A 21715-nucleotide genomic window follows, 5' to 3' on the forward strand; every position below is an offset into this window, starting at 1 on the left:
AGTTTAACCGCTTAACCCCGGGTTAGTGGAATGGTGCAAGTGGGCCTAAGAATACGATTAAGATCGTAAGTTAGAGCTCTTAGTTTGTGACAGTAATTAAATCCTTATGGTGTACTATAAAGATGTTAAGAACTTCCACATTAAATGCTATAAAAATTATCCGTATTTAGATTATCGGATATATTCAATTATTATATTAAATAAGTATAGCGATAAGCTACGGAAGTTGAAAACAGAGTTATAGGTAATTAGAAATCGCCTTGTAATTTTTAGTAAGCATTTGCCATTTCGATACTACGATAAGATAAGAAATAATAATCGCCATATAAATGTTAATATTTTTTTCAAGTAACTACTACTTGAAAAACAACGTTTTTTGTAATGTTTTAAAAACATTATTCAACTTAAAATAATTGTTGAAGATAAGCTTCCAAAATACCTTCCTCCATTGCCATTTTTACAAATTTTTTTTTACATTTTTTTTTATTGTATTTTTATTGATATTTAGACCTTTTGTCTTGACCAGTTGACCACGATTGATGTCATCACTGGCAAGTACAGTCGACGTTAAATATTATGTTTACATTTTTCTCCTTATCATAAAGGAGGAGTAAGGTGCGAAAGTGTAAACATATCTTTGACGTCGAATCACCAACACACTGGCTGAAAACCTTTGGCTATTTTGAAAGATTTCTTCCCTTTTCTTCTTTTTCTTGTTTTTAAAATATTTCTGCAGTCAAAAACACTCTTTTATGCAAAAAACGATTCGATGACTGACCCGTTTATTAAAGTTATATTTGTTGGACTTAGGGTCGGTTGCACCAAACTGTTCATATCGTTAAAGAGTTCGCTAAATTTTTATGTATGGAAAGTTTCATAGTAAAGCGCTGGGGCGCGCCGGCTGACGTTGATCAGTCTGTCAAATGTGGTTGGTGCAACTGGCCCTTATATTAATATTTTCTAACAACCGACATATTATTAATTTTAGGTTGATATGTGTCTTAAGTCTAAGAGAAGCTCGTGCTTCCAATTTGACAGCTGATGTAGTCGGTGCTGCACGGCTCCGTGCATTATTCGGTGACTGATTGTCAAAAGTCGATGTTTGGTAATTCAAGTGACCACACAGCGCCAGACCCCTCCTATTTCAACCGTTAACCCTTTAGGCCCATTTGCACCATCCCACTAACCCGGGGTTAACCGGTTAAACCAGGAGTTACCATGGTTACCAGTACAAATGGAAACTGGATTACCGGTTTAACCGGTTAACCCCGGGTTAGTGGGATGGTGCAAGTGGCGCTTAGTGGGTAAAGGCAAGATATTTGCATTATTTGCCGTCAGACGATTCAGACAATTCATTTTTTTTCTCAATAAACGCGTTGTTAGTTAATATAACTTTTAGTTCGCATTTGAGTATACTAGTACCAATCTACGAAAAAAAGGAGAGCTGATAAAAGTTATTCCATCTCTTGTAAAATGTTAATTCTTTGTCAAGATCTTTGAGATATTGCTTACATTTGAACAAAAATATCTATGAATAAAATTGCTTTCGCTTGATTTTGTTGATACTCATAATTCTTATATTTCAAACGCCAAATTAATGCTTTTAAACCTTACAATAACTTATTTTGTAAAAAAAATCTTAAAAGTTTCATTCGCATGATGAAAATTGGTATTTTATGACATTCATTGACCAACAATGGCAGACATATTGCCGTCTTGTATAACATGGCAATGACAACAGATGGAAAAAATAATTCTCGTTTAAAAATAAGCTGAAATGAAACATTGAAACCTAAAATGGTATATCCACATAGCTGTTAGTGGGCTCAGTTAAGAACTGAAGGCAGCAGAAGTTGCTAAGCGGGCGAAGTGTTCAAAATCATCTTGACGCGCCTTTATAGTTAAGAGAATAAGACCGCGTCAAGGTAATTGAACACCTCGCCCGCTTAGCAACTTCTGCTGCTGACTGTACAATAGGGATGTTTCCTGTACTTAAAATAAATTATTTCAAACCGTGCACGAAATAAAGAACCAGATAATTATTAGAAAAACATAGATAGCAGCTATTTTTAAACACAATTTGTATATAATAAATCGGATTGAAATTTAAAAAGTATGTGAGTTTACCGTGACGTCACTATATTTGTTTTCATATAAATTCCATATTAGCAAATCGTTTTGACAGTTCTAAAAAAGAAGCTGATTTGTCTAGTAGGAATGTAGCCTATACCTCGATTGCACATCTCACACAATTCACAATAAATGTACATAAACAAAAACAATTGGATTGGGGTTGTAATTACATTTTTTTAAATTATTTGTAAAGCGTAGGAATTACGAGTGTACATAAGAACTCAAAATATGGGAACCCACTTTTAGTACCTAAAATAAAAAAAAAACAATGCCAGTAATGCAAAAAATATAATTGTATATATACAAGCAGCCTTATTAATTAAATAAATGTTAAATAAGTTATTTAGGTACGACAAATCATAAAAGGGTGTTATCGAGTAAATAAAAACTAGAAGTAGGTATTAATATAGTAGTACAGGTAAATAAGACAATATAATTATATTGTATTGTAAATTTTCATGAACACGGATGAACTTGTACCTAATAATAGGTATGCGTGTAAGTAATAAATATAAAGTGAAAGAAAGAAAGAAAGAAAATACATTTATTCACGTCATCATAGTTAGAAAACCAGTTAAATATAGGTTAGATGGACGTTAAAAGGAAAACTGAAAACCAATCTCAGAGTAGAAAGTTACTTTGAGCACACAGTGCTCAACGGTTCTTATTTCTATTTCTCTATGTTCAATATGAATGCCATTCATCATTATCCTATTGGCGTTGCCCTGACATTTATAAAATAAATAAATACCTACGTTAAAACTAGCATACCTATATGTTAGATAATACTAAAAACATGGCTGCTATGAGTTACGAACCCCTCAGGGAAGAAAGGAGGGAGGGGAGGAGGAAGGAGGGTTTAATGCTATTTTTTTACTTGCTTTTTTTACTCCTGCTGTATGGAGCCGCCGTTAACAGGCGTTCCCCTCTGTCGAAAATAGGCGGCCAATGGTCAACCACATGTCAACCATATGTATGGACTGACGTTTATCTGACATGACGTACCTATACATTTGATGTGCCCCTCCCCCGCAAAAAACGGCAGACTATTTTGTACCGAAAATTTTAGACATGGCGTCTCCGTTGGTTATATCCTCTAAGCCTGCTGTACACTGATTCCGATTCAGATTTGATAATTTGGTACAGTTCTAATTTTATTTTGATACGATGTTGAAGATCGCTCACATCGATTGGTTTATGCAGAATGAATTCAAAGTCGTGCGTGAGTCGCGCCAATCAAGGTCGTATCAAAATCATAGCAAATTAAATAAAAGGTAAAAAGTTAATTTTTCTGTGGCAAATTACAAATTACTTAAAAGAGAAAATATTATACAAATTTAGACATAAAATTACAAACTAACAAAAATCTTTCCATTTTATACTAATATATACTATTACAAATTTAATTAAAATCGACCTTCGGTTCTTTGCACATTTATCACCACTTACTCTCATCACCAAATTCGATATGGTATGGTATGGTATGGTTGGTATGGTATGGTGGTTTTATTTTAGACGAATTTCCCTGTGCCACCTTTTGAAGAAAATGTGAAGAGAAGACGTGTAAAGTTGTTCCAAATAAAAATAAAATAATAGGGTATTATACTGTATTTAATAGTTATTTGTACAACAAGAGATCAAAGTTTGATATTTCTTCGAGTGCTTATTTTGAGTCCCGTGCAAGCGAAAGATTCTATAATTTAGAATCTTGAGCGTAGTAACGGATTCAAAAGCGCACGAGATGTTTCGATCGAACTTGTATTAGGCCCCGCATGTTGAAATGACATTTGACTATAAAGGTCACTTGAATGACATTTTGTCTCACTCAGTGAGCAAAATGCGATTTTGCTCACTAAGTGAGACAAAATGACTCAGTGAGCAAAATCGCATTTTGCTCACTGTTTTTAAGAAGCAAAGTACCCTTGTTCGAGCTGCTGAGGTGAAAAATAAATTATTTTACACCATGCATGAAATAAAGCACCAGATAATTATTAGAAAAACACAGATGGGAGTTATTTTTAAGCACAAGTTCTATTTAATAAATCGGATAGAAATATAAAAAGTAGGTGAGTTGACGGTGATATCACAATGTAATGTTTCATATAAATTCCATATTATCAAATCGTTTTGACAGTTCTAAAAAAGTAACTGATTTGACTAGTAGTAAAATACCCTATTCATGCTTTCTCTTATAATTTTTATTCCTGCATAGACCCTTTTTTGGTACTTGGATTTCGATATGTAGATAGTTTACGAAATATCTATGATACGAAAAAATTGTATGACTTCCAAATAACTAAAGCATTTCAAGAATGTCTAAGCACTGAAAAGGATTCGAAAATAAAACTCAAGTGATGAAGGATCATAAATAATTATCAATCACCAACGAATGAAAAAAAAAGACTAATCAGTTCATCATATAGGTTTAGTAAACTATTATACTATGCAATACTTAATTATTATGTGCTAAATTATGTTACCATAGTTACATATATTTCATTGTTATATGACATAATACTTAACCTTCATTTTTAAACTTAACTTGATCGCATACGTTTAATAAAAAACTCCCTTTTATTATATTACTAGTTAAGTATACAGGTTGGCCCAAAACACGTGGACAATGTTTTTCAATTTGTACACTGTTGATAATTTTAACAAAGCTTTGCGTTTGCTTATAAATATTTTGAAGATAATATGTTTTGTTTCAGCGTTATATAGTTTGTAGTTTTAATTTTTATTGATGTTTTGTAAAATATGTTTAAGAAAGAAAATGAATGCTTATTTTTTGTGACAACGTAAATAATCTTGTCAGTTTCACTACATACCAATACTAACTAGGTACCTAGTCGTAAATGACTTACCATCGTATTTTATTGGAAACCTTCGTATTTGTCATGCTACTGTTAACCTTAGTACTATTTGTACCGATACTATACAGTCGACGTCAAAGATATGCTTACACTTTTCGCCTTATTACAAAGGAGTAAGGTGCAAAAGTGTAGACATATCTTTGACGTCGACTGTACATCACCATGGACGTACGCAGCATTTTTTAAGGGGTGGGGCAGAAGTAGGGGAGGCTGGGTGGGTACGTTGTAAGTTACAACTTGTAACAGGGTACGGTTGAAACAGAAATTCTTAGCTTATGATCAGAGACCAGGGTGCAGCAACTGCCCCACCGTGGGTATGCCTATGTACATCACTCACCGCGGTCGTAGAAGATAAACAAATCGATTCATTATAACATGGTTTTATTGGCCTAGGAATCAGATTGGTTGACTGTACATACCTACTTTCGTTTCTGTGTTTTAGATAAGTAGGTCCTTAGATTTTTATCTTTTGGTAACGTTGTACATGTTTAGTGCCGTATGTACCGACGGGCTCGATGGTCATGATATGTTAAACAGTGACAATAGATGTGTCTAGGGAAAATACATTAATACATATTCCCTAGTTGGCTTTTGCTTGACATTCTAATTTGCTCCTTATTTATTAGTACCTAGAGTCTAAAATAACAAGACGTGCTTCTAATAAAAGTAGGTATACAGGGTGGAAAGATAAGTCGGGCCCTGGAGGGAAACTACCTTAAATCCTTAAGCTGGCTCATTTTACTTAAAGGAGACATTCCTTTATTTTTAAAAAGAAACTAAACTGCATTCAAAGATTTTCTAAAACTCGCTTGCTTCTACCGGGACTCGAACCGACTAAAAAATCCAAAAAATAAAAACTCGCAATTTAATTTTACTAGTCGATACAGTTAATGTTAATGATAACATTTCTCCAAGAAACATTAGGTCCAACACTCGTCTGTCGTACAAAATATCCATAAAATCTAATATTTAGTACTTAAGATTTTTTTAGACAAGCCATTGAAGAAAAAAAGAAAAATACTTTGAATGCAGTTTTGTTTCTTTTAAAAAAGGAATGTCTCCTTTAAGTAAAATGAGCCAGCTTAAGTATTTAAGGTAGTCTCCGTCCAGGGCCCGACTTATCTTTCCACCCTTGAATTGAAGTAAGTAATTGAAGTAGACAGTTTGTGTATTTTTTCTTATAATTTATACTTTTTAATAATAATTCTATTTGATATTGGGCAATAATATTTTTTAGAATTACAGTAGGTAGGTAGAGTCCGGTTATAACGACGCCCAAGGGACCGCTGATATTACGTCGTACTAACCGAACGTCGTACTAAACGAACTGACAATTTTAATATATTTTTTAAATTAAAATATTACATCATTTTGTATTTATTAATACTTAATAAATAAATAAAATAAAATGCGACATGGGCTAAGAATTAATGCGACAATCAAAGAAATAAAAACATTTCTTTAAAAATATTTATTTACGTTAGTATTACAACACTTTGTCTTAAATGGAGAGACTTGTGTGTTTAGAAGAAGCCACTTTTCAAGATACGCGTACTCACTCGTCACCCGCAAATCACTCGAATCCCGTAAAATAAAAAGTCGTAATTCTTGGGGATCTAATCCAGATGACGTTGTTTTATCACACAGTTCCTATGGCCACCTCCTGTGTCCATCATCAGATCAACTCGAAGGTATCTACCAAAATATTGCGTTGTCACCCAACTTACGTAATTATGTATGTGAAGTTTAAACTCAATTGGAGAATGGGAATTGGGTTTTTAACCGACTTCCAAATCCCAAAGGAGGAGGTTATCAATTCGGTTGTATGTTTTTTTTTTTTTATTTTTTTTTTTATTTTTTTTTTTTTATGTTTGTTACTCCATATCTCCGTCATTACTGGACCGATTTTGAAAATTATTTTTTTGATTGTATGTATATGCATACAGATTGGTCCCGTTTTTGTCAAAATCCAGTTCTGATGATGGGATCCATGAGGAATCGACGGAACTCCTCAAATCTTAAAGGCATACATATGGTGATTTTTGTGTTTTTATCAACAAATCAAGCATATACATTCTAAAACGTGACATTTGATGAAGTGGAACTGCTGATGATGATCAGAACGGAACTCTTCAACGACGCATAGTTCACCTTTGGCGATTTGTCCTCTTCGTTATGTTTGTTAAGCAAGTTAAGTTTTTAAGCCACAATTTTATCAAGCTTGAGTTCTGATGATGGGATCCATGAGAACTCGAGGGAACTCCTCAAATTTTAAAGGCATGCGTATAGAGATTTTTGTATTTTCATCAGAAAATCAAGCATTTTCATTAAAAACTGTCGCATTTGATGAAGTGGAACTGCTGATGATGATCAGAACGGAACTCTTCAACGACGCATAGTTAACGTTTGGCGATTTGTTCTCTTCGTTATGTTTGTTAAGGAAGTTTAGTTTTTAAGCCACATTTCTGTCAAGCTCGAGTTCTGATGACGGGATCCATAAGGAATCGAGGGAACTCCTCAAATCTTAAAGGCATACGTATAGAATTTTTTGTATTTTCATCATAAAATCAAGCATTTACATTAAAAACTGTCGCATTTGATGAAGTGGAACTGCTGATGATGATCAGAACAGAACTCTTCAACGACGCATAGTACATGTTTGGTGATTTCGAATTTCGAATTTGACTTGGACTGGGACCCGGACTCATACCCAGATCCGGTTCGGACCCGGACTCGGACTCGGACTCGGACCCGGACTCGGACCCGGACTCGGACCCGGACTCGGACCCGGACTCGGACCCGGACACGGACTTGGACCGGGACTCGGACCCGGACTCTGACTCAGAGACCCGGACCTTGACCCGGAAAACCACTATGATACCTAAACTAAATAAACCACTATGATTACCTACCATAAAATGTGGGTATGATGATGCCAAACCCCTTCTGCTCAAACTCCCGTACACCGCACCGCATGCGCCGTTAAGTGGGTTAGGTTAGGTTTGAACTGCGATCCTCACAGAACCGAACAAAAGTGGGTTAGGTTTGGTTAGAACTGCGAGTCTTACAGAAACGAAATGCTACTAGAAAAGTGGGTTTGATTAGGTTCGAACTGCGATCCTCACAGAACCGAACTGCTATCAGAGAAGTGGGTTAGGTTAGATAACTACGACCCTTACGGAAACGAAATGCTACTAGAAAGTAGGTACTGGTTTTACCTCCTTTTCTACATAGTGCACCATCTACCATAATCTTTCACCGGGCCCCATAGAAGTCGGTTTTTTTTCTTAAAAATTATATTTAGATTGCAAGATTACGAAAAATCACGTGACTATTTCATGAATTTCATCTTGTTGCGTATAGGCAAAAAGGGGAGGGGAGTTGGATGCGTGGAACGGAGAGCTTCTTACCAACAATTTTGAATTTCCGTCGATAAAAGCGGTCGGTCGTTATAAGCCGAGTCGTAATAAACGGTTGTACTTTCATAGTAGCTCATACTCAAACCAAACAAGTGCCTATACTTACGTCGCTATAAGCGGTTGGTTGTTATATGCGAAGTCGTACTAACCGGACTCTATTTTGTATAATGTAGGTTTTAGAATTAGTATAGATGCGACCTGTGGTATTTATTTGCATGAAAATGCTTTTTTATTTTTAGGGCTAAGAATCAAATAAATAAGTTATTATGTAGGTATACCTCTAAAATGTATAAAAATGATGATATGTAACTGACAAAAAATTTGTAGTATAGGAAGTAATTTAAGTTTACCTAATAGTTATTAATGAATTATTCCAAAATGCAAAAAATGACATAGCTTTCAGTTTTTATATTTTTGTTTTTTATATTTTTTATATGTGTACGTGGCGCGCTGTACGCGTTCCAAAGTCGGGCAAATTCGACTTTCTCATAGGTACTAAAAGTGTCGGCCGTAGCCCGACGTACGTGACACGCTGTACGCTTACTAAATATGTATATGATTTTTCAAAAACTGCTGTCTGAACCCACTGCACCTTAAGTTGATAAAAACACGTTTAAAGTACAAAATAGTATCTAATCTAGAGCAAGGGACAATTATTTATAAATATGTAGGTATACCGAATATATAACTGAATCTCTTTTGTTGTTTTGTATTGTCGTGTTTTTTTTGTTTTGTTATACCTACTGGTATAAATGAATCTCTTTTGTTGTGTGTTGTTGTTTTGTTGTTTGTTTTGTTGTGTGTTGTTGTTGTTGTTTCATTTGTTTGAATTTCAAGACACTAGGTTAAATCATTAATCATTATCAGACTCTTTAGCAGCATTCTTTACTCTCTAGTACCGTAAACTCAGGGAACCAAAGTCTATAAATTCAACTATGGTCCGGTGTTTAACCTCCTAAGGCCCAGCCATACAAATGAAAAATGTAAAATTTGCTACAGAAATTTGAACCTACTACGTAGGAAATAGAGTTGCTTTGGAAAAACTTAACGAAACAAAGCAAAAGCAACTCTGTTCCAATTGAATATGATTTAAATTTCATTGAACTGGATAAGTACTGTAGGTAGCACCTTGGGCCTTAGGAAGTTAACATTGATTTCGAGCCGTTTTGATTTGTACTCGCTACATTTATTTTGGAGCTTAGATATATGTACTAATGCTTTTTCTATATTAGACACTCTGTTGAGTTGTGAAAATGATGTTTCATTTGAGAAATACTTATACATATTTTACTGATACTTGAATTTGGACCATGGTTGTAAGTTGTGGATTAAACTTTTCAATTTTTATTTTTAACTCCTGTGACATAATAATTATAAGTACCTACAGTGCGAATGTGGTGGGAGATACAATCTTGCGCTGACATCCGTCTATACTTTTGCACCGAGTTGAACATAACAATGTGAAGACGTGTCATTATAAACGTCATATTTTCACAAAAAAAATACAAAAATGACGACATTTCCACACGTTGTCATTGCAGAGTTAGCTTGGTCAGACTCTACTTAAGACTTGGCCAAGTAGGTGTCTATTTGATATCTATCAATCACTGAAAAAGGTTAAAGTCAAAACTCCACAGGTTATCAGTGGCGTAGCTAGGGCCGGGACGGCGGGGGCGGTCCGCCCCGGGTGTCACCCATTTACGGGTGACACCCGACCGTGAACATCACTTGTGCCACCTATAAAAAATCGTAAAAAGAAAGCGATGGAGTAAATCCTGAGATAATTAACAAAAATTACAATTACTCTTTTTAAATATATTTTACAATTTTGATTGAATTTTGGGGTGACACCCACAATTTCCGCACCGGGTGCCACCCATGCTAGCTACGCCACTGCTTAGGTGATTAAATGGTTCTATTTCAACTGTGAGAAACTCAAAAGTCTGTAGGTATTTTGTGGCTTAATATGTTTCTTTGGATTTCATATTTAATGCCATAATTTTTTATTTAAGCTTTGCGCGTGTATACACATTGTCAGTCTAAAAGTGCTAAATAGTTTTAGGAAAAACTAATCATGCTGACTAATGCACTCGCCAAGTAGTCTATAACTAGGTTAAGTAACATAGGTAAACTATACGAGTATTGTAAGTATAAATTAGTTCAGTTCGTGCAAGTAAAGGTTTCATACTAATTTTGTTCATAATATCACATTCAAATTTTAACAAAATGTACCTTAATTTTTCAGTTAGGTACCGTTGACGTTAAACCAACCAAATACAGTCCAAAAGCTCAGAACTATGGTCCATTGTCCTTTGTTTAAGTGTGACTATTATTCAATTTTAACGTCGTAGTTTTATGGCAAAAAAAGTAAATGGGTGAAAAAAACAACGGGTTGCACTCCGGGAGTGCCGACAGAAGTGAAAACTCAATGATTAGTTCAAAATGTCTGCAGCACTATGTATAATTGACCCATCCTCCTTTCTATTGAAAAACTTTAGTTCCGAAATTGCTGGTCACTGTTGAGCTTGTTTAAAATTCGAAATTCAAATTTGTAGCGTTAATTGTTTAAAATTCGAATAGAAATTGTAAAGTTACCTTGCAGACCTCGCATCTAAATATATTTGGGCATGATATTTTGAGTTTTATTCACCTGTACTAGAGTTCACTTTTATTAGCGATTTCATCAAGATGTAGCTTTATTGAATTACTTATATTTGAGTGATATAAAGTTAGAATGTAACTGTGAAATCCTCGTATTTCAACCCGAACAAGATTAGAACCTTTTTTATGTAAATGTCATTGAGTTTTTCTATATTTGATTTAAATGCCATCTAAACGTTACGGTCACGTGATCGCATTACGCTGTCTCGAGTTTATCATTTTTTCCCCACCTCAAAAAGTGCCCAGCGCCGCTAAAGAAGTTTTCACTTCAAAAACAGAAAATCAAAAAAGAACATTGGTATTGATACTTAATTAGGGTTTAAAGTTCAAAATTTAAATTCGCGGACCATATAGTTGTAGTGGGTGGGTGGGTGGTTAACTATAGTTGGCTGGTTTGACTTGACAGTACACTACCTACGCCTTATTTACAATTATTCCTAGATTCCATTATGTATTATGTTATTTTGTCCAATGATTATTCTATTCAAAATGGAATTGTAAATATGTATTATTATAATACTCTGTTAATATTACAATAGAATAAAAGTAAAGGGTTCTAAACGACATTTTGGTCTATTCATCATACACATATCGAAAGTTAAAAACTTCAAACAAAGGATTAATTATAGGTATATTCACGTACCTACCTAAATTTTAGTTTTGAAACTATGTTATAATTTTTTCCAAGATAAGCTTCCCTTCTTATTAGGTTAATGTGGAGAAGACCGTCTAACCCCCTTATTCATAAAACTTTATGGGCCTGATTTAGTTAAATTATGTTTTATCCCTTTCTTACAAAGTTACGTGTACCTACATAAGTCAAAATGACAGATAAAGATTCACGATTATTAGCTAATTGAAGTTTGTAGCGTGTCTATGAATAAGGGGGTAAATATTTTAGCTCTTTCATCGCTTATAACTCTTGCGTTTGTACACATACTTCCCACACAGAAGATCGGTAGAGCCGGGGTGGGGAGCTTTGACTGTGTCCTGTGTCTGACTGAGCTACGTACGTATACAAATACGAGAGTTCTATGACGGTCTTCCCAGAAATAAAGGTTATATGTCGATCTTCCCCACATTGAGCTTATATTTTTCTTAACCTTTTTCCTTGCGAGAGTAGGCGAGTGTCGATAAGTTGGTAATATAGCATTCGTATTTCGCGTTTTTCTTTACCGATTAATTCTTTTAAGTACTTTCTACTTTCCTAACTTGTTCTCTTAAAAGTTTTACTAAACTTTACATACATATCATCATCTACAGAAATGTTAACACAATAATGATGTATTGCTAAAATCAAGAATGAGGTGAATATTTTTGCGACACAAAAACTGAACATTACTTTTCGCTTTCATAGTTTATGGAGAGAGGTACCTATAGTCTGGTTTGGCAAATGTGTCACAAGTCACAAGGAAATGAGTACCTAAGGTTAAATAGTGAATAGATTCAGGCGTTACTTACTTTGCGGAAATTTATATTAATAAAAACCAAAATATTACTTTGCTAATTCGCGAAAAGATAACGCGATAGTTAATCAGTGTTAACCCGTTATACTTACTTGCGTATTTTTTACATGCAATTAATTATTAATTATTTTTGCGGTGGGAGGGTGGGAACATTAATTACATGTAGAAAAATACGCAAAGGTTAGATGGGATGGGATCCATTAACTTACGGCGCCTATATTAAGAATACAGACAAATTAAATACACTACGTGTTCTCTGGGGCCAATGCTTCTAGAATAGATAGGGCGCTGCTGATTAAGGTGCTTATAGACTTGAGCATTCACTCGAGCAGGACATTGACATTCCGCCGTTTTTAAGCAGATTCGGTACGCTACTACATTCTTCTGTTCGCGAGAATTCTTTACAAGTGAATGCTTAAGTCTACCAGCACCTTTAAAACATACGGCTGAGCTAGACATCGCATCATGAAATCCATCGCATCATGAAGCAGGGAAATCCTAACCACTTATTAACTATTTGAAGACAATTTCCCTGTTTTCTATTTAAGAACCATTCCTAAAAAAGGCCCAACGGAATGAGTAGTGTAAGTTAATGTTTAAAATCGGAAAAATATCGAATACCCAGTACCTCCATTCAACGAGCTCTTACATATGTATGCTTTTTTTTCATTCTTCGTCGTATTTTCAACCAGATTTTTAGATTTAGTGTAGGCATTTGAAACTTCTCAAAGTGGTCAAATAAGAAGTTATGAATAAAAAAACTCTGTTTATTCATTTAGTTTACATTGGTTATTTAATGCTTAAAATAGTATGAAATTGTGCTCGATACCATCTGATTTAACATTTATGTCTGACATTTATATAATACCTAAAGGAACATTTGTAATATTTTGCAACTAAGTAATTTCAGTGGAGTGTACTTTTAATAACGTTTAGGTATGCTACGCTTTTTAAGATTCGTTTTTATATTTAGTTACCTACTTATATTGTTTAGTGTTTAGGTATACGAAAATAATGTTAAAACTTTATATATTTTGAACATCGCACCTACATTTTACTTTAACGCTTGTAATTCAAGAATGTATTATTTATAAGTAATAATGATTTCTGATCTAATTAAAAAGTTTGAGTAAGTACAAAATGGTATTGCATTAAATAATGACATGTTATTTTTTTAATATAATTTGCTTTCAAAGCCAAACATTGTCTTTTATTTATTAAATAATTTCCTTCACCTTGTTTGATTTTTAAATACATTTACAGTTCAAATAGGTACCTACCTACCTTAGACATCGGTACAGACGTACCTACCTAGTGCATAACTGTTTTCCGTCGTAGTTTCTCGGAAACATTCGTATATTATGTTATGCTACTTTTGTCAACCTCAGCAATGTTTGTACCGATAATGACTGAAATAGTAAGACGTGCGTTTCCGTGAAAATACGACGGAAAATAATTATGCTCTAACTGTAGATATCGATAATAGAATACCTCTAACTACCTAGTCATTTGTAAACTTTGTAATAAGACACGTATTTACCATATGTTAATGGGTAATTATCTCATATACCACGCATTGTTCATAGTTATACTAATTAGTCTTAATTTTGGCAAAGTTGTTTAACGCTTTGATCAAAGGGCCTTGACGCGCCTTAGGAAACCACTGAGTTAGCGTGGACTTCAAATAACAGGAAATTTAATCTTCTTATATATGTATGGTGCAATATTAAATGTTCTATTATTTTATAATCAATAATTTGAAGATAAAAATATAACTAAACAAAAAAATACATACTAAGGGAATGTGTCAAAGAAGTTTAGTGGGTCACATAACATTACCTAAAGTTTGTAGGACTAAGAAGGTGAGTATTATATTTTCGATGTATTTATCATAGCTTGTCTTGTTCGTATTATTGTCTGTCGTTTGTTAATTTTTATCATAGCCTTACAAAATATAGTCAGGTGCAATTTTGTATCTATGGTATACTTCCATTGAGGGGGGTTTTAAATCTTCTCGGGGCAGAGGTGTAGGGTTGGAGCCGGTGTAGCTTTATTTGGCGTTTATAAGCGCATTGTATCTTTATCTTATTTTTATCTTATCTTCTAAGAATGGCCGATGATTCGCGAATATTAAGTAGCTACTGCGGTGTAAGAATCAGCGATGGTCGTATTATATTTTTTGCTGGTTTCCTTGGCTACACTAGTCATTGGAACATTTTGTTGTCTTCTTGTCCTGGTAATGACTTCCTTGAATGCTTTTCGATACCTGTAATATAATATATTTAAAACGTTAAGTAGGTAAATGAATTTCCACTGGGAGTCAATTTAGTTTGGTGTTTTTTGGAACTACTTAACTATTTTTTTCTTTGTGCATTATACTTTTACTTGAAGTATAACATTTTATTAGGAACAAATACAGATAATAACAGTAGGTGTAGGTAGGTCATTGAAAATCGAACCTTAATATAAAACAGTGAATGAGTAAGTACATTAACCTTAATATAAAACAGTGAATAGTTCCCGTTTTCAAAATACGTCCAATTATTACAGTGAATGAAATATTATAATAAAGTAGGTATGAGATATACCTACGGCAAAATTTCTCCATCTTGAAAAAAAAAAAGAATCGAATAAATACTGAAGTATTCCGAGAGGAATGAATCTCCGCAGTTGTGAATTATTAAACATCAAAGAAATTGCTGATTCACCGATTTGAATTCTCTTGAATTTTACAAAAGGCTGCCGCAGTGGACTTTGTTTCTGTTTTTCTCGGTTAAATATTGATAAGGAGAATTAAGGGCAGTTTTTAAATCCGAAGCCGATGAAGCGAAATATACAGGCGCCATCAGATTTCGGAGTATATTCCCAAAAATATTTAAACACACACTTTAATATCTTGTTAATTGTGAAATGTGAACACATTGGACGCTCCGATATATCTGATGGTCACTGAAGCGGGTATTGATTCTGCTAGTTAGCCTCTTATTTATGATAAAAACCGGCTAAGTGCGAGTCGGACTCGCGCACGAAGGGTTCCGTACCATTACGCATAAAACGACAAATAATCAAGTTTGTTGTCAGGGAGCCCTACTTAAATATTTTTTTTTTTGTTTTTAGTATTTGTTATAGCGGCAACAGAATCTGTCAAAATTACAACTGTCTAGCTATCACGGTTCATGAGATACTGCCTGTTGACAGACAGACAAACAGACGGACAGAGGATTCTTAGTACTTAATACTATACTCGTTTTTACCCTTTGGGTACGGAACCCTTAAAAGAGTACAGGCCTCGCTTCGTGCTTGCTAGACCAAAAATTCTAGGATAAAATACAGACAGCGTTCACGGTAAGTCTTCAGACTTACCTTTTGCTCATAGCATTGTAGAGAATGGGATTGACTGTGGCCGACACGTAGTAAAACAGCGCCGTGAGCACGAACACCTTCCTGTGATACTCCGGGTACTCGTCCTGTTTACAATACAATACTTTTTATGGCACACCCAGTGGCGCATTTGCAGTCTTTGCCGCCGTCGGCTCCAGGCCCTACAGCCGCCCCTTTCGCAGCGGCCATAATACTGACTACATTTTAAGTTATTTCTTGTTATCATCAGCGAATTATAATCTCATTTTTTCGTATCAAACTTAATGGTCATCTGATTTGATACTATAATGACCGTAACCTGCTAAGAATCTGACCTACTCAGAAATTGAATTGAAAAAAAAGTGACTTTTTTTTCCGAAACCGTCTCATTCAGAAACCGAACTATAGGTAATCTGAAGTAACCAGAATCTAAATTATAGAGATTTTGTCCAAAATCTCAACTGGTTTCTGTCGAAACTGACACCTACCGCCCAAATCACTAAAACTACAAATAAACACGGCACAATACATAAATTATTAAATAATCTAAAATAAACCACCCTGAATCGTACCCGGCTCAAAGGTCCCCATTATTCCCGCTGCGTTCCCCCGCTGAACTGCAATGGAAACCTGCTGGACCAGATACGACCCAGAGCGAGGATCGCAGCCTCTCTCGCGCAAACGACGCCCCAATTCCCTAAAAAAGGCGCGAGCCTCTGACCCCCACGGGCCTGCCGTCTCGATAGCCACCGGCACAAAGTCGTACGAGGATTCCAGCGCGGAATACTTCGCGTGCTTAGCCCTTGCCGCGGACTCCGCTGCTGAGCCAGCCATGAAGTGTCGGACGCATCGGCCCGGGCCCGGACCGTCTCAACGTGAGTCATCCTTAAAGGTTACAACGGGCAGTCTTATCGCTTAAACGATATTATCCAACGTTAAATCATTAGCGGTGAAGCTCACCTATTCTAGGTTTTGAGATGACTATAAATGTACCTAATCAAAGATTTATGTACCTATAGGTGTAGATTATGTAAAAAAAACGTGTGCCGGTTCTATACGTTAGCAGGTAAATAATAATTCAATGGAGATATCAGGGCCGGATTGCATAATAAAATACACTGCCCGATTAGAACTTTAAGATACGTCAATTAATAGATCTAGAAACGATACGGATTAGATGTGTCAGTGTTAAAAGTGACGCTTTTGTTTGAAGAAACGGCACATTTGATACTGACGTATCTTAGTTAGAATCGGGCCGACAATCTAATACAAATAGTGATTTACATAGTGACATACTTACAAAATCACTAATAGTTTTAGCTTGTATTTTAGTATGCAATAGGCCCCAGACTGTATTACCGGTTCACTGTATATTGTAGTTAGGCGTTGGTAGTGGTACGGAGCGCCACACATGAAGAACGCAAGCACCACTGCCACTGAAAAAAAAAAACATAATTATTGCAACTTAGTGATTGCAAGTGCGTTGCTGGCATTTAAGATGGGGGTACTCTATTACTAGTATAAATAACAATAAAACAATTTTTATTAGTTACGAGAGTTGATTGTTACAAAAATAACTTGAACATAGCCTAATTTCCTCATATAATTATGTATAATACTTATTATACAGGATGGAAAGATAAGTCGGGCCCTGGAGGGAAACTACCTTAAATCCTTAAGCTGGCTCATTTTACTTAAAGGAGACATTCATTTATTTTTTTAAAGAAACAAAACTGCATTCAAAGTTTTTTTCTTTTTTTCTTCAATTTGGCTTGTCTAAAAAAATCTTAAGTACTAAATATTAGATTTTATGGATATTTTGTACGATAGACGAGTGTAAGACCTAATGTTTCTTGGAGAAATGTCATCATTAACATTAACTGTATCGACTAGTAGAATAAAATTGCGAGTTTTTATTTTTTGGAATTATTAGTCGGTTCGAGTCCCGAGCGAGGCAAGCGAGTTTTACAAAATCTTTGAATGCAGTTTTGTTTCTTTTTAAAAATAAAGGAATGTCTCCTTTAAGTAAAATGAGCCAGCTTAAGGTTTTAAGGTAGTTTCCCTCCAGGGCCCGACTTATCTTTCCACCCTATATATGCGATAGTTACCTAAAACTTTGAATATTTTATTGTCCTCAGAGCAGTTGCTTCTGATGCCGTTGTTTCTCGCCTGTTGTCTATGCGATCTGAAACCAAAAACACAGTTTATTGTTTTAAAAATGAGAGCGTAAGTACGATTGTATGGGAGCGTATTTTTAGCTGTGAATCTTATACCAGACTTGCTAGCATGGGTTGCGACTTGCTAACATGATTATGAGTTGCGACTTGCTAGCATGATCATGAGTTGCGACTTGCTAGCATGATTATGAGTTGCGACTTGCTAGCATGATCATGAGTTGCGACTTGCTAGCATGATCATGAGTTGCGACTTGCTAGCATGATCATGAGTTGCAACTTGCTAGCATGAGAACGCAACTTGCTAGCATGAGAACGCAACTTATGCTAGACCGCCAGCATAGAAGAACTAATAGTAGTACCGTACAGAAAGGACACTTCCTACAAACCCGAAGTTTGACAGCGGTTCGGGGTAGAATTATGCTATCCCTTTCTAATATATATGGCACTATCCCTTTCGGCTCTTTAGGGTTGTCAAAAATCAAGTGATTATCTTATCTGTAGTCGGACACGCAAAAGGAAGTCAAGTGGTGCCAACCCTAATTGCTCGGAGCAATGTTGCACCAAGCGGAGCCGAGTTCGACCGAAGTCAGGAGTGTCTTCCCCACTGCCGCAAGTTGTTGTTTACCTTATAAACACTGCAATTTTAATATACACCAACACGAGAACAGCCATAGGTATGAAGAAGAACAGCGCGCAGGTGGTGGCGTACAGGTGGTTGTAATATTTGTACTGGCGGTCTTCAGGGACCCGGCACAGCTGGGTGAGTGACGGAACCTTTCCTGTTCCTGCAAATAGTAGAAAAAGTTTAAGTAGATTTATTTCAAGAAGGTCAAAGAGGGGCTAAGATGTAGGGCACGCCATGAGGCGAGACGACAGCTACTCCGTAATAACTTTTTGGCAAAAATTTCATTTTTGGTACAACACATCGACACGGCGATATTTATAGTTACTCGCCCAGCGGTGAGCTATAAATATCGCCGTGTCTCTTTTATTTACACGGGAGTGCTTATCTTTTGTTCGTGTTTATAGCCGATAGCTCATAGCTTACTAGCTCGCGGTGGGACCAGTGCCTATTACTCATCGAGACAATTCTAAGAACCCCAAACACAATTAGGTTTCGTTGTTTTATCACAGAGTTCCTATGGCCACCTCCAGTCTCCATGATCAGATCAGCTCAATGATACCATAATATTGCATTGTCACCCGACTTACATATGTATGCAAAATTTCAGCTCAATCGGAAACCGAGAAGTGGATCAAATTTAACTTGCAAGATTTGATTACACACAGACAACGACGGTCAGGTGAAACTAAATAAAAGCTTGCAAAAAGAGTTCTGAACATTAATAGCACGCAGCGATCAAGAAGCGGAGACAGACGGCCCGCCACTTGGTGACACACTGTCGAAAGGGACCTAAAACCTCAGCATATCCCATTGTTGACAACCCAGGATAGACCGGCCTGGCGCAAACTCACAAGAAGGCCCGACCCCAAATAAAGTTGGGACTAAGGGCAGAGAATAAAAAGATTTGTTACAAACTGAAATTGAAATAGATGTCATATAGATGGCATTATAATACCAAGTCCTTTGCCGCGTCTGTCTGTTTGCGCGTTTGTATGTTCGCGATAAACTCAAAAACTACTGAATGGATTTTCATGCGGGTTTCACCTATCAATAGAGTAATTCTTGAGAAAGGTTTAGGTGTATAATTTGTTATGTTTTTGTGTAATCCGTGCAAACCGAAGCGGGTCACTAATAATTATGAAATTGGGACGAGTACCGCCGTGATCGGGTGGTCTAGTAGTCAGGGTGACGTTTCTTCAAAATAAAACATGTCTTTTGACACTGACACCTCTGAATCCTCTGATCCATATTGTTTCTAGATCTATTAAGGCCCACTTGCACCATTCCACTAACCCGGGGTTAAGCGGTTAAACTGTTAACATAGTGTCAAATTGTATAGCTAACCATGGCAATTCCTGGTTTAACCGGTTAACCCCGGGTTAGTGGAATGGTGCAAGTGGGCCTAATTGACGTATCTTAAAGTTCGAATTGGTATGTTTCTAACACTATACGTAACCTACCTGGATACACTACCACGGGGTTTTTCACAACATGGTGCACATGCATCGCTGGCAGCGCAGTCGCGACGCTGACGCTCCAAATGGCGAGTATCGCCATCGCAACTTGCCTACGGTCCCGCGAACGGGAGGGACTGTGATGGCAGATCGCTGCGTAACGCTCTATGGAAAACGCTACTACAGTTAGCGATGAAGCCCAGGTGCCCCTGCAAACAAAATCACCTGCTATAATAGCATGAGTTGCGTTCTCGCTCGCGACTATACTTTAAATATGGACCGCCTTGCAAGTGGTATTCGTTTTTAGGGTTCCGTACTCAAACGGTAAAAACGGGACCCTATTACTAAGACTTCACTGTCTGTCTGTCTGTCACCAGGCTGTATCTCATGAACTCATACTCATACTCTTTATTGCATATCATTGTATTTAACCTATTGCATAGAATAACCGTGATAGCTAGACAGTTGAAATTTTCACAGATTAAGTATGTATATATTTCTGTTCTGTTGCCGCGATAACAATAAATGGGTCAAAGAGAAAAATGTACAGTTCGCGCGAACAAACTAGTTTTCTCTCCTGTGGGCAATAGTTAACAGCTTGTGGGCATGTAAGTAATGATTTTATCATAGTTCTTTAAATAAAAGGAGGACCTTTTCACGTGGATAAGGGTTAAATAAGAAAATTAACCTTTATAGCCCTTAACTCTTGTGTATGTCTACAGGAAAAACGTAACACATATTTCTGTTTGACCCAAATACTAAAAGTACGGAGCCCTCGCTGGGCGAGTCCGATTCGAACTTGTCCGTTTATTTTATTTTTGTGCCCTTAGCTGACTTTTGTCCCTAAATGAAATAAGATGTTCGCTTCGCTCGATCGATAACTTACGTGGCTCTTAGGAAGTTGGTGAGACGACATGTGACCTCGCCGAATATGTACGGGTACATCTGCCAGTAGTACCACAGCTCGGGCGCCAAGCCTGGAATCATATTTATATATATTTTTATGGTTTCTATTAAAAAATGCACGTATTACTGCGTAATTTCTTCATGTGACATTTCTTTCGTGTGTATCTTTATAATTTTTAGGGTTCCGTACCCAAAGGGTAAAACGGGACCCTATTACTAAGACTTCGCTGTCCGTCCGTCCGTCTGTCACCAAGCTGTATCTCACGAACCGTGATAGCTAGACAGTTGAAATTTTCACAGATGATGTATTTCTGTTGCCGCTATAACAACAAATACTAAAAACATTATAAAATAAAGATTTAAGTGGGGCTCCCATACAACAAACGTGATTTTTGACCAAAATTAAGCAACGTCGGGCGTGGTCAGTACTTGGATGGGTGACCGCTTTTTTTTGCATTATGGTACGGAACCCTTCATGCGCGAGTCCGACTCGCACTTGCCCGGTTTTTTTTGGAAATATAGCCGAATTACACTCGCCCACGAAAACGATCTGATAAATATTTTCAATGAAAACTATAGCGAACATGATGGTTCAGCCGTTTTGGAGGTTATTGCAAAAAGTCTTTTCTTCTTAGTGCGTA

At 36.2% G+C, this 21715-nt stretch overlaps 1 protein-coding gene across 1 annotated transcript; it reads right to left on the minus strand.

The window, feature by feature from the left end:
* Positions 1-14582: 14582 nt before the first annotated feature.
* Positions 14583-21155, minus strand: LOC134670458 (neuropeptides capa receptor-like). The gene is made up of 7 exons (XM_063528284.1): positions 21055-21155; positions 20175-20377; positions 18715-18874; positions 18021-18097; positions 17272-17348; positions 15916-16019; positions 14583-14818 (listed from the first exon to the last, which is right to left on the minus strand). The coding sequence occupies exons 1-7, from the start codon at positions 21153-21155 to the stop codon at positions 14683-14685; spliced, it is 858 nt and encodes a 285-aa protein (XP_063384354.1). The 3' UTR covers positions 14583-14682.
* Positions 21156-21715: the final 560 nt, after the last annotated feature.

This window comes from Cydia fagiglandana, chromosome 14, assembly GCF_963556715.1.
Source record: "Cydia fagiglandana chromosome 14, ilCydFagi1.1, whole genome shotgun sequence".
Taxonomy (NCBI): domain Eukaryota; kingdom Metazoa; phylum Arthropoda; class Insecta; order Lepidoptera; family Tortricidae; genus Cydia; species Cydia fagiglandana.

Bases quoted from the DNA above. Each gene is read 5' to 3' on its own strand.
- LOC134670458 (XM_063528284.1), bottom strand. From the start codon at position 21,155: ATGATTCCAGGCTTGGCGCCCGAGCTGTGGTACTACTGGCAGATGTAC. The intron at 20,378-21,054 runs GTAAGTTATCGA...TTTTGTTTGCAG, and splicing joins ACCAACTTCCTAAGAGCCAC to GGGCACCTGGGCTTCATCGC. The intron at 18,098-18,714 runs GTAAACAACAAC...TTTTGGTTTCAG, and splicing joins AAAATTGCAGTGTTTATAAG to ATCGCATAGACAACAGGCGA.